A 14994-nucleotide genomic window follows, 5' to 3' on the forward strand; every position below is an offset into this window, starting at 1 on the left:
TCATCACCATCATCACCATCATCACCGTCATCTTCATCATCATTACCATCGTCATCACCATAATTGTCACCATGACCATCATCCTCATCATCATCGTTGTCGTCATCACCACCACCCCCACCACCATCATCATCATCATTGCCATAATCATTTTCATTATCGTCATCTTTATCATCATCATCATCATCTTCACCACCATCATCTTCATCATCATCACCTTCACCTTCACCATCATCATCACCATCATCTTCATCATCATTACCATTGTCATCACCATAATTGTCACCATCACCATCATCACCATAATTACAATCACCATCGTCATCACCACCACCCCCACCACCATCATCATCATCATTGCCATAATCATTTTCATTATCGTCATCTTTATCATCATCATCATCATCATCTTCACCACCATCATCTTCATCATCATCACCTTCACCATCATCATCACCATCATCTTCATCATCATTACCATTGTCATCACCATGATTGTCACCATCACCATCATCACCATAATTATAATCACCATCGTCATCATCACCACCACCATCACCATCATCACCATAATTATAATCACCACCATCATCACCATCATCACCGTCATCTTCATCATCATTACCATCGTCATCACCATAATTGTCACCATGACCATCATCCTCATCATCATCGTCGTCGTCATCACCACCACCCCCACCACCATCATCATCATCATTGCCATAATCATTTTCATTATCGTCATCTTTATCATCATCATCATCATCTTCACCACCATCATCTTCATCATCATCACCTTCACCATCATCATCACCATCATCTTCATCATCATTACCATTGTCATCACCATAATTGTCACCATCACCATCATCACCATAATTATAATCACCATCGTCATCATCACCACCACCACCACCATCATCACCATAATTATAATCACCACCATCATCACCATCATCACCATCATCACCGTCATCTTCATCATCATTACCATCGTCATCACCATAATTGTCACCATGACCATCATCCTCATCATCATCGTTGTCGTCATCACCACCACCCCCACCACCATCATCATCATCATTGCCATAATCATTTTCATTATCGTCATCTTTATCATCATCATCATCATCTTCACCACCATCATCTTCATCATCATCACCTTCACCTTCATCATCATCATCACCATCATCTTCATCATCATTACCATTGTCATCACCATAATTGTCACCATCACCATCATCACCATAATTACAATCACCATCGTCATCACCACCACCCCCATCACCATCATCATCATCATTGCCATAATCATTTTCATTATCGTCATCTTTATCATCATCATCATCATCATCTTCACCACCATCATCTTCATCATCATCACCTTCACCATCATCATCACCATCATCTTCATCATCATTACCATTGTCATCACCATAATTGTCACCATCACCATCATCACCATAATTATAATCACCATCGTCATCATCACCACCACCACCACCATCATCACCATAATTATAATCACCACCATCATCACCATCATCACCGTCATCTTCATCATCATTACCATTGTCATCACCATAATTGTCACCATCACCATCATCACCATAATTATAATCACCATCGTCATCATCACCACCACCACCACCATCATCACCATAATTATAATCACCACCATCATCACCATCATCACCGTCATCTTCATCATCATTACCATCGTCATCACCATAATTGTCACCATGACCATCATCCTCATCATCATCGTCGTCGTCATCACCACCACCCCCACCACCATCATCATCATCATTGCCATAATCATTTTCATTATCGTCATCTTTATCATCATCATCATCATCTTCACCACCATCATCTTCATCATCATCACCTTCACCATCATCATCACCATCATCTTCATCATCATCATCTTCATCATCATCACCTTCACCTTCACCATCATCATCACCATCATCTTCATCATCATTACCATTGTCATCACCATAATTGTCACCATCACCATCATCACCATAATTATAATCACCATCGTCCTCATCACCACCACCACCACCATCATCACCATAATTATAATCACCACCATCATCACCATCATCACCGTCATCTTCATCATCATTACCATCGTCATCACCATAATTGTCACCATGACCATCATCCTCATCATCATCATCGTCGTCATCACCACCACCCCCACCACCATCATCATCATCATTGCCATAATCATTTTCATTATCGTCATCTTTATCATCATCATCATCATCTTCACCACCATCATCTTCATCATCATCACCTTCACCATCATCATCACCATCATCTTCATCATCATCATCTTCATCATCATCACCTTCACCTTCACCATCATCATCACCATCATCTTCATCATCATTACCATTGTCATCACCATAATTGTCACCATCACCATCATCATCATCATCTTCACCACCATCATCTTCATCATCATCACCTTCACCATCATCATCACCATCATCTTCATCATCATCATCTTCATCATCATCACCTTCACCTTCACCATCATCATCACCATCATCTTCATCATCATTACCATTGTCATCACCATAATTGTCACCATCACCATCATCACCATAATTACAATCTCCATCGTCATCACCACCACCCCCACCACCATCATCATCACCATTGCCACAATCATTTTCATTATCGTCATCTTTATCATCATCATCATCTTCATCATCATCATCTTCACCACCATCATCTTCATCATCATCACCATCATCTTCATCATCATTACCATTGTCATCACCATAATTGTCACCATGACCATCATCATCATCATCATCACCATCATCACCGTCATCTTCATCATCATTACCATCGTCATCACCATAATTGTCACCATGACCATCATCCTCATCATCATCGTCGTCGTCATCACCACCACCCCCACCACCATCATCATCATCATTGCCATAATCATTTTCATTATCGTCATCTTTATCATCATCATCATCATCTTCACCACCAACATCTTCATCATCATCACCTTCACCATCATCATCACCATCATCTTCATCATCATCATCTTCATCATCATCACCTTCACCTTCACCATCATCATCACCATCATCTTCATCATCATTACCATTGTCATCACCATAATTGTCACCATCACCATCATCATCATCATCATCACCACCATCGCCATCATGAATTAAAAACCAACAAAGTAAACCTAACAGGGTAAGAGCATGTCAAAACAACAGCAAACCCACGGAGTAAAAAGCCAGATCATAACGTCGGTCTTTAACCTCATTTTAAAAACGTCTACTGATGGGGAGACCCCAACAGCTAAGGGAAGGGCTTTCCATGGTCTCGGTCCCGCTGCCGAGAACTCCCTATCCCCTCTTGTCTTCAGCTGAGCTCTGGGAACCGAGAGCAGCGAGTGGTTCTCAGAGCGGAGTGCCCGAACAGGAACCCTGTGACAAATAGGCAGGGACCACCCCATTCACTGCCTGTAACACCATTAAAACCATCATCTTCACCACCATCAACACCATCACGGTTTTAGAGAGTTTGATTGTTTCCTGTGTGGACCTCAGATCCACTTCCTGAATGCGTGTGTTTAGGAATCTTGAAGGTTCTTATGGAGTTTGTGTTTCACTGTAGAAATGTACTTTAAGGAAAGACCCTGTTGTGGAAACCATCAGTGAACATCTCCTTCTTCTTCAGGTTTATGCCATCCTGGTGAGTCATCCTCCACAGTCCAACGACCACCTGACTCCAACTCCCGTCTCCTACACTGCCGGTTTCTACCGCATCCCAGTGGTCGGCCTGACGACGCGCATGTCCATCTACTCAGACAAGGTCAGCTGGGCCTGGTTTGTCTCCGTTGGAGTCCCTTAAATTTCCTTAAAGTTCTGGGTGAAACTTTTAATATTCAATATTTCTAAAATTAGACAAATCATTCCAAAATTGTTTCAACAGCAGCACTCCATTTTAGAAAAGTGCTTTGAACTTTGACCTGGGAGTTACTCGAGCTAAACAAAGCTCTTAACTCAAGGGATGAGCCTGCATGGGGAGATAAACTTGGCCTTTTTATCAAGTCAACAGTAACAAAAGATGTTTCCGACCTAAAATCACAATCTGAAGGTAACGGATCCATCAGAGCCCTGAGCCTGGACCTGAGAGATGATTCCTTCAACTGCTGAGCATCAACTGGTCGGTGAGTTTTCAGCGTCTTTCAGACAAAGAATCATTTACAGAAATTTCTCAGGAACAAGAGCTGAAGTTTTGGAGAGCCAAAGCCATTTTAAAGGATTACAGGGAGGCAGTGTTGGGAGTAGCGTGGTACAAAAGTAATTAATTACTGTAATGCAATGCTTTTTGCTGTAATGTGGTAATGTAAGGCATTACAGGGAAAGATAATGGTAATATTTACTCGGTACAATTGTCAGTAACGCGGTAATTACAATTCATTTTTAAACCCAGAATCAAGATGTGGGTTTCCTAAAAATTCAAATAGCAGAAAGCCTGAAAAAAGATCCAGTATCCACATATATGACGTCATTTATGGACTCAGCTTTGCGGGCATTCTATGAGCAGAGAGGACGCAGCGGTAACGGATCAAACACTCCAGCTGCGTCCTGCACGCGGCCGCTGTTATATTCACTAAATCGCTCCACCACAACAAAGTAATTCGTTTGCGATCGTTTATATCAGCCCATATTCTCTGGTACTTCATGTACTTTTCAGCTGAGTTCATAATCTGTGCCCCGGTGATTTCAACTCATTGCTGCTGGAGCGCAGCGCATATTAAGCATTTTTTGCGTTCGGTAGATCCCTTTGGCTGATTAGTTAGAAAGTAGGAAATCTAGTTTACAGTTTTTCTGGAAGACGGAGAAAACATGCAGCATGCAGGAAGGTTAGAGAGAGAAAGGGCCGGAAATTATTCACATAAAATCAAGAAAACAAAACAAAGTGCTTGAAAAGAAAAAAAGTAGGTAGATTTATCCCCAACACACATTTTTACCAGTGAAAAGCAATAATATATAAGCATTTAATATTTATACATGTGATAGAATCAGATCACCCCAGAAGTCAGTCCCACATCCAGGGCCGTATCAAGGCATTTGGGCACCAAGGCAAATATAGGCTTGGAGCCCCCACCACCCCACTCCCTGCTCAGTTTATATAAGATGGCAGCGTGCTGAGAGTACAGATTGTTGTTGCTTTTATTTAATAAACAATCATTTTAAAGCACTGTTATTATATCTTGACTGTTTTTAACAGCAATCCTAGCTCAGACACCACATCACCTTCCACATATATGTCATGAGCTCACTGAGCGTCACATGACCAGATTCATACTGAAGTTGTTTTGGTGAAAGTAACTTAAAGTAATGCAAAAGTAGTGTAATGCCTTACATTTTAAAATCAGTAATATTGTAATGTAATGAATTACTTTAAAATGAGGGTAACAAGTAATAAATAATGCATTACAGTTTTGAAGTAACTTGCCCAACACTGCAGGGAGGTCTGGACTGGAGTCATGTGGATTTGAAAGACATTTGGAACGCTCGTTGTGTTGCCTTCAGGCTCCACAAAGGCTGTAGGTAAAAGTAGTGAATGGTCTGTATTCATATAGCACCTTTTAGAGTTTTACAACCCCCCAAGGCGCTTTACAACACAAAATGGCATTCACCCACGCAAGCGCCCATTCACACCCTGGTGGTGGTGAGTTACAATGTTGCCACAGCTTCCCTGGGGCCCACTGACAGAAGTGAGGCTGGCACCAGCGGTCACTCTGACCACCACCAGCAGACAAGGCGGGTTAAGTGCCTTGCCCAAGGACAGACTGAGCAGAACTCAACCCTGCACCCTTCTGGTAACAGGGCCACTGTGGTCAGAGACTAGCGCTTAAGGCTCCTCATATGGGGAGCCTAATTAGACATTAGCTTCTTAAAAATTCGTTATTACAACAACTTGTAATGGATACGACCTGAAGACTCGGAAACTCCCCCAAAACACAGCAGTTTATTTTAGAACGTGGGGGAATAAGGGACGAGTAGAAAGTTCTGCTGTTGGGAAAACTGGAGCCAGAGCAGCATGTGCTGTGATGGTAGGGAGAAGGGTGGGGGGTGGGGGGTGTTACTGTCTTGGTGCCAGCTATGGGAACCCCTCTCCTCAGACTGTCACAGACAATTATGGGCCATTCCCATCTGTACCGGGTCGGCCCGGGCCGGGTAGCGTAGGTTGTTTACATATCTGGGTGGCCTGGTATTTTTCCGGGCCAACCAAGGCTCATTCTCGGCCCTCTTCTCGAGGGGGTCTGCTTCAGGCTGACCAGGGCCAACACACCCACTGCTGGCAGCAAATTCACACCTTCCATTAGAGCAAGCCTCTGATTGGTGGGTAGAATCAGCCCACATGGGCTTAAGGCAAGGATGTGTGGAATCAACCGGGCCAGGCTGGGGCTACCCGGCCCGGGCCGACCCGGTACAGATGGGAATGGCCCATTAGTACAGCCCAACAGAAGTTCACGAATCCAAAATCCGACGTCTAGGTGAGGTACAGGCAAGGTCACACACAGGCAGCAGAAGTCAGTAGCACTTCTCAGGGGGTAGAGCAGGAATCGGTAGTCAAAGTAAGGTCGGTGTCCAGTTGACAGATGGACGAGAGAATCCGTGGACAGAAAACGTGGTAAAAATAAATCAGAAACGGGCTTGGCTGAAAAATGTCGCTGGAGTCTCTACTGGCACAAGGCCGCCGATCATCTGGCAGAGAGACAGTCGGGCAGGCCTCAGGTGAACGGTGCGAACAGGAGCACTGGCAGAAAGGAAAAAACCAACATGACAGGCGTGGCACAACAACATGGAATCATCACACAACTACAAATCAGGAGCGGGATGCATGACATCACAGCAGAATTTCTTCTCTTCTTCCCTGATATATTCCAAGATGACAATGTCAGGATTCATCAGGCTCAGATGGTGAAAGAGCGGTTCAGGGAGCACGAGACGTCATTTTCACACATGGATCGGACGCCACAGAGTCCAGACCTTAACCTCGTTGAGAATCTTCGGGAAGTGTTGGAGAAGGCTTTGTGCAGCGGTCAGACTCTACCATCATCAGTGCGAGATCTTGGTGAAACATCACGCAACACTGGATGGAAACAAATCTGCTGACGTTGCAGAAGCTTCTAGAAACAACTCCACATGAATGTGTTTGTGTGAACCAAAGCTAGAGGCTTTCCTTCATGTCAGGACCTGTCCCCTGTGTCCCTGTTTGTTTGTTTTCTACCTCAGCTCCCCTGCTACTTCTATCATCGAATCCTAATCACTGCTAATCCGCACTCAGCTCACCCGTCCCTTGTCTCTAATTACCTCGCTCGGTGCATTTAAGCGCCCATTTCTATTTTCTTGTGTTGGAATCTCCTGCATGTTAGTCTTCTTCTAGCATCTCCTAGTGTTTCCACTGTTCCAACGTTCTGACCTCCTTTTTGAAATATACTTATTAACGTATTTTTTGAGTTTACCTGGCTGCTTCCATGGGTGACTCACCTGCTCTTGGCTCCAACAACAAAACTCAACCTGAAACATCATCTCTCAGGTTCAGTCAACATGCATCGGGTCCTCACAGCTGTTATTTAAAACAATCACACGCGTGGTACCATTAAGCTGCACTCAATTGGTCTCTTCAGCCAATCAGAACTTCTGAGAGGGGACAACAAAAGGATTAGCAATGTCAGGATGACCTCCTCCTCCTCCTCCTCCTTGTCAGAGTATCCACCTGTCCTTCCTGAGGACCGTCCCCCCATACTCCCATCAGGCCCAGGTGTGGTTCGACCTGATGAGGGAGTTCAGGTGGAACCACATCATCCTCATTGTCAGCGACGACCACGAGGGCAGAGCCGCCCAGAAGAAACTGGAGACACTGCTAGAGGAGCGCGAGACCAAGGTGAGCTCACACACTGGTATACACGCAGGTGCACAAGCAGGTACACACACATGTATATACGCAGGTATCCACACAGGTGCACAAGCAGGTATATATGCAAGTATACACAAAGGTACACACGTAGGTACATACGCAGTTACACAAGCAGGTATACATGCAGGTGTACACTCAGGTATGCACACAGGTATAAATACAAGTACACATAGCTATACACACAAGTAAACACTGGTATTTAAAGGTCCCCACAGGCATACACACAGGTATATACAGGTGAACACAGACTTATATGGTTATATATGTTTTTAAAGGTATATAGTGGTGTACACTTGTGTATATACAGATGTACACTTGTGTAAATACAGGTATACACTTGTGTATATACAGGTATACACTTGTGTATATACAGGTATACACTTGTGTATATACAGGTATATACTTGTGTACCTACAGGTATACACTTGTGTATTTACAGGTATATACTTGTATATACACAAGTATACACTTGTGTACATACAGGTATACACTTGTGTAAAAACAGGTATACACTTGTGTATATACACAAGTATACACTTGTGTATAGGTATACACTTGTGTACATATAGGTATACACTTGTGTATATATAGTTATACACTTGTGTACATACAGGTATACACTTGTGTATAAGTACACACTTGCATCCATACAGTTATACACTTGTGTACATACAGTTATACACTTGTGTACATACAGGTATACACTTGTGTACATACAGGTATACACTTGTGTATAAGTACACATTTGTGTACATACAGGTATACACTTGTGTACATACAGGTATACACTTGTGTACATACAGTTATACACTTGTGTACATACAGGTATACACTTGTGTACATACAGGTATACACTTGTGTACATACAGTTATACACTTGTGTATATACAGGTATACACTTGTGTATAAGTACAAATTTTTGTACATACAGTTATACACTTGTGTACATACAGGTATACACTTGTGTACATACAGTTATACACATGTGTACATACAGTTATACACTTGTTTACATACAGTTATACACTTGTGTACATACAGGTATACACTTGTGTACATACAGTTATACACTTGTGTACATACAGTTATACACTTGTGTACATACAAGTATACACTTGTTTACATACAGGTATACACTTGTGTATAAGTACACATTTGTGTACATACAGGTATACACTTGTGTACATACAGTTATACACATGTGTACATACAGGTATACACTTGTGTACATACAGGTATACACTTGTGTACATACAGTTATACACTTTTGTACATACAGTTATACACTTGTGTACATACAGGTATACACTTGTGTACATACAGTAATACACATGTGTATGTACAAGTCTGGTTGTGATACTTAGTTGACACTGCATGGAAAAGAATCTGTTGATGTGTGTGAGAGGCCATCCCTCGGTTATCTCTCCATCCATCTTCAGGCAGCATTACTCCTCTCTCATCCCTTCATCTTCAGTCCTTCACTCGTCTATCAGACCTGAGACCTTCTCAGCTTAGGACCTTCTTTTTGCTGGATGCTTCAACACAGCTTCTTTTCTGACTTGTTTCTGTTCTCTGACTTTATGTGTTTCTCCACCAAGAAGGATTTCACAGTCTTTACTTGTTGTTTATGGATCTGATCGAGGGAAGTTGGTGTTTTATGCCGTTTTGTCTTTGGTTTGTTTTATGATGGATCCAGCAGAACCTGAACCTGGTTTGGTTCTGGTCCCGCTGCAGACCCCAGGAAAATGCTCCTGACATGCCGTGGGTCTTCTTCTTTACCCTTTCCACCAGTATTGGAAACATTTGATTGTGTTTGAAGATCCAGATTGTGGTCACATGACTGGACCTTAGACCCAGATCTAATAAAAGCAGAAGCCCTTGTGTGTGTGATGAACACATTATCATAACTCTAACATTAGATGAATGAGTGACTTTCACAGGACTTGAAACAATTCTCATGTCATTGACTCGATGATAGTCTTGACCTGGACCCACGGGTCCCGAGGCCGGATGCTGGACCTCGTTATCTTGAGGGGTATGCGTTCTCGATGCTGATGCTGATGGCCTTCAGCCTAGACTTGCTTAATTCTGAGGTTGACTGGGACTCGCTAGTTCAGGTTGGAGACTTATTGGTCCTGAGGCTGTAGAACTTGATCTTGACCGTTTCTTTCTAGTCCTGGTTCTGGATTTGGCGATGGTGAGAATGGATTCAGAGCTGATGGTCTTGCTGTAACAGTCGGTTTTACGTCTGGACCTGTAGACGTATGAGCCTTTCGGCTCCAGACCCGTGTCGCCATGATGTTTCCGGTCTTGGTGGAGGGTTTATTTTGTTTAAGTTTTGTTTTGATCAGTTTTTCTTCCATCGAGTTAAACGCTGCTCATGTTGCTGTTCTCCAGTGTTCTTTGCTCTCTCTGTGTCCGTCCATCCACGTCACCTTTCAGTAGCTCACCTCCATCCGTTGTCTGGTTTCTCGTCACCTGGACTCTGACGGAGGTCGGAGTCGTGCAGACACATCTCAGCTGCTTCTGCTTCAGCTGTCAGACTGGCTGTCACATCAGCTGAGAAGCTCAACTAGAAGAGGGGTGTGAGGGTTAGAAAAGACAGAAGCTCACCGCCGCTCCACCTTAAGGGGAAGTCTGTAGTTTTCCTGCAGGTCTCCTAACAGCAGGGGGCGCTGTCGCACAAACACATTCTACCTGCGATGTTTTAGACACGACTGTCACAAACAGTGTTGGGAACACTACTTTAAAAAAGTAATTAATTATAGTTACTGATTACTCTGTCAAAAAAGCAACTCAGTTACTAACTGAGTTACGAGATTACAAAAGTAACTAATTACCAAGAAAAATAACTACTTAGTTACTTTTTTCATTAAAGAATGCTAGAAAATGGGTTCCCCTCTTAATTAAACTTACTTAATTTACTATAAATGACTACAGCAGTGAAATATAAATGACTAATGACTGGAACATAATAAAATGTCCAAATGTTTTTTATAAACCTGAATAATTTAAATAAATAAGCACTTAACAGGAGGAACTACTAACCCTAACATTACACTTATCTAGACTATTAAAAGGTCACTGTGTGATATTTAACAAGACCCCAATCAGCTAGAATTTAAAATTGCAAATAGAAACACCTGTAAAGGTTCCCGAGCCTTTAGATGGTCTCTCAGTCTAGTTAAATTACAGAAATGAATGTAATTTTGCACAGTATTTTAATTTTTCCAGCTTCACATAATTATTAGCAGCATTTCTGTTGCTGCTAATCTAGTAACGGTTAAATAAATAAATAAATAAAATCCTTTAAAATGACACTAGAAGAGGCACAAGCCTGATGGAGGACTTACATTTACTAACGTGGGTCAGACCCAACCACAGAAGAGCTGAAGCTGGGTGGTGAACACACACAGGTAGTTCTAGTAACACCTGAGCTCCATGGCGTCTGAGACTGATGCATCAGTGTTACAGCGGGACTAAAGACGTGATCAGGGACAGGTTACAGCTGGATGATCTAGGAAGGTAGAAGATCAGGACGTCTGAGCGGTGAACAGGTGAGCGGACCTTCGGGACGTCCCACTGTCATGCTAAGAAGGGCACGGCTGCAGATCCACACCTGCAGCCGTAGACTATTCATCCTGTCTTCCTCGTTCTCCACGGGCCGTGATGCGCTTGGATGCAAACATCTGCCTCTTTAGCTCCTGATCAGCTGATGACAGCTTCAACACACGCGCTGCTTAACACACGCTTTTCCTTGTCAGTAACAGAAACGACGTTTTGATAAAAGAAGACGGTAATTAATTAGTTTACTCATTACTAAAAGAAATATTTTTGTAGTTATTTTAAACGGCGTTATTCCCATCACTGCTCTGGTGGGTCTACAGCATGCTGAGACCGTGAGAACACTGAGGGTCTCCGCCCACCCGGCCAATCATCATCGTGTTTGTAAGCGCGTTACCGACACCTCTCTCTCCCTGGCTGCAGCTGAAGTGTGGCGGCCAGAAAGCCTCACACTGTTGCTCAACCTTCCACAAGCACATAGTAACGCTAACGCACCCGTCTCCAGTAACGGTAACGGTAACGGCGTTGCAACTGCGGGAAAGTAATTAATTAGATTATCCCGTTACCTAATTAAGATCGCCGTTATACTTAAACGCCGTTACTCCCGACACTGGTCACAAATAACAGATTTTGTTGGTTCTAGTCTCCTTGAAGCCACCTCCAGGTCCGAGGACCAGCTCGGGTACCACCGCAGGTGCTCTCAGCCTGGTTCTAAGTCTTGATTGTGGTTCAACGCTAGAACCATCCGGCGGAGTCAGGATGTGTGTTGTTGGTCTTCCTGTCTCTGGCTGACGGGACTTCTCCTCACAGGAACGTTAGAAACTGGAAGTGGGAGGAGACACATGAATATTACAGCGCATTAGTTAAAGTAGGTGAGCAGAGCTGCATCGGGTCATAAATATCCCAGCAGGTCTGTGAACGGCACACACCAGTTAGAGGGTAAGGAGCTGTTTGCTGATCCGCCGCAACATAATGACCACCAGTTCAAATGGCTAAACGTTTTCTGTCTGGGAAATCCCAGAAGATTCCCAGGTTCAGCTTGGTCCGGAATCTGGACGCTCACATCCAGCTGAGGTCTCTGGTCCAGGTCTCAGGCTCAGGTCTCTGATGTAAAGAGAAGAGAATTGGATCAGGGACTCTGGACCTAAATGTAAAATGTCTCTCTGATTCTAACTTGGTACATTTGGCTTTCTCATGTAGAAGTTAAGCCCGGTTTTTAGAACCAAACGTTCTCCAAGAGCCGGTGGATCTTGTGGTTCTGTTGACCCGGTTGTCTGCTGGTTTCCTCGCTGCTGGAAACGGTGAGACTTCCTGGTGTGTTGTGAAGCCATCGCAGAGGCAGAAGACAGTGTGGAGCAGTGAGGAGGATTGAAGTTTAATGAGATGAGCATTTGGGGCGAACGCTGCTGAGGACTAGCGGGACGCGGCTCCGCCACAGAGCATCATCGTCAGAAGAAGCCGCAGATACTGTGAGGCTTTCGTTTCCCTGCGGAGTCGGGAATGTTGCAACGAGCCGTCCGCTGACGCCTCCTGGTTCCGACACATCTCCACCCCCAAGCTGCTAAATGAGTCTGACGGCTTTCTGAGCTGTCACAGATCTTCTTTGTTTTGTTGTAAAAATAAAGCCGCTGCTTTCATGCCTGCAGAAACACTCCAGGTGTGAATTTACACCTTAGACTAAATATAACTGAAGCGAGTGTCTCACCACACCAGCTCAGAGTCTGAGGAAGCGCGTGTCTCACCACACCAGCTCAGAGTCTGAGGAAGCGCGTGTAACTTCTGTAGCTCCAGAGTCTCGTTAGAAACACAAAGCTGATCTAATTAGGTGATTAGACAGACAAGTTGTTAGACAGGCAATCAGACAGACTGGTATATGGACACAGGTAGTCAATCAGATAGACAGCCAAACAATCAGACAGACAGCCAGACAGGTGGCCAGACAGACAGAAAGGAGGTGAGACAGTCAGTCAGACAAACTGGTAGTCAGACAGGTTGTCAGACAAACAGACAGGTAAATGGCCTGTATTTGATATAGCACCTTCTGGTGTCCTGGAACCCCCCAAGGCGCTTTACAACACAGTCATTCACACACTGGTGGGGATGAGCTACGATGTAGCCACAGCTGCCCTGGGGCGCACTGACAGAGGCGAGGCTGCCGAGCACTGGCGCCACCGGTCCCTCCGACCACCACCAGCAGGCAACATGGGTTAAGTCTTGCCCAAGGACACAACGGCAACGACAGACTGAGCGGGGCTCAAACCTGCAACATTCTGATTACGGGGCGAGCGGTTACCACCGTAGCCCTCAGGTGGTCAGACAGACAGTCAGAAAAAGCTTACAGACAGACAGGTGGCCAGTCAGGCAGGCAGGTGGGCAGACAAGTGGTCAGACAGACAGGCAGGCAGTCAGAAAAACATACAGACAGTCAGACAGATACACAGGCGGTCAGACAGACAGGCGGCCAGACATACAGACAGGTGGCTAGACAGGCAGTCAGAAAAACATACAGACAGACAGGTGGAAAGTCAGGCAAGCAGGTGGGCAGACAAGTGGGCAGACAGACAGACAGTCAGAAAAAACATACAGACAGTCAGACAGATACACAGGCGGTCAGACAGACAGGTGGCTAGACAGGCAAGCAGGTGGGCAGACAAGTGGGCAGACAGACAGGTGGCCAGACAGTTAGTCAGAAAAACATACAGACAGACAGGTGGCCAGTCAGGCAAGCAGGTGGGCAGACAAGTGGGCAGAAAGACAGACAGTCAGAAAAAACATACAGACAGTCAGACAGATACACAGGCGGTCAGACAGACAGGTGGCCAGACAGTTAGTCAGAAAAACATACAGACAGACAGGTGGCCAGTCATGCAGACAGATGGTCAGACAGACAGGCGGCCAGTCATACAGACAGGTGGCCAGTCAGGCAAGCAGGTGGGCAGACAAGTGGTCAGAAAGACAGACAGACAGTCAGACAGGCGGTCAGACAGGTGAACATCTGAGATGCGTTTGCTGGTGACTCCGGCCTGGAGCAGAAAAAGAAGGAATCGTCTGTTGATGCTTTGCTGCGACTGTCTATAATCTTTGTGTCTGCATATTTTCTCTGTGCACATTCGCCCATCAGACTAAAAACAGGAACTATGAAAACCTCGACCAACAGAACTTTGACTTCAGGAGAACACCTAAGGTATAAACTTGCATGGTGAAATGATGCACGCCGCCCAACCAATCTCTGAGCTCGCCCAGTAGTAGCCAAGCACCAGTTAGCCCCGCCCACCCGCCCAGAATCCAACCCAGCTCCAGAGATAGACTTTTGTTCTGGTGGCACGTCTTCTCTCCACCATCTCTTTTATTTCTTTTGATTTTTCATGATTCCTGCACACAGAGAATGGGTTCACACTGGCAGGAGAGACACCCTCCCCCCTCCCCCCCATCCCCGTACCCTCTCCT

General features: G+C 44.6%; 1 protein-coding gene across 4 annotated transcripts in view; it reads left to right on the forward strand.

The window, feature by feature from the left end:
* The window catches only part of grin1b (glutamate receptor, ionotropic, N-methyl D-aspartate 1b), a 50508-nt gene that overhangs the window by 6460 nt on the left and 29054 nt on the right, over positions 1-14994 (forward strand). For 2 of the 4 annotated variants that reach the window (XM_054730341.2, XM_054730343.2), the window contains exons 3-5: positions 3724-3858; positions 7774-7950; positions 14669-14731. In XM_054730341.2, the coding sequence (XP_054586316.1) occupies positions 3724-3858; positions 7774-7950; positions 14669-14731 (375 nt within the window). The remainder of the gene's footprint in view (positions 1-3723; positions 3859-7773; positions 7951-14668; positions 14732-14994) is intronic. The other 2 variants (XM_054730342.2, XM_054730344.2) reach the window with 1 other exon arrangement.

This window comes from Nothobranchius furzeri, chromosome 10 (assembly GCF_043380555.1).
Source record: "Nothobranchius furzeri strain GRZ-AD chromosome 10, NfurGRZ-RIMD1, whole genome shotgun sequence".
Classification (NCBI taxonomy): Eukaryota; Metazoa; Chordata; class Actinopteri; order Cyprinodontiformes; family Nothobranchiidae; genus Nothobranchius; species Nothobranchius furzeri.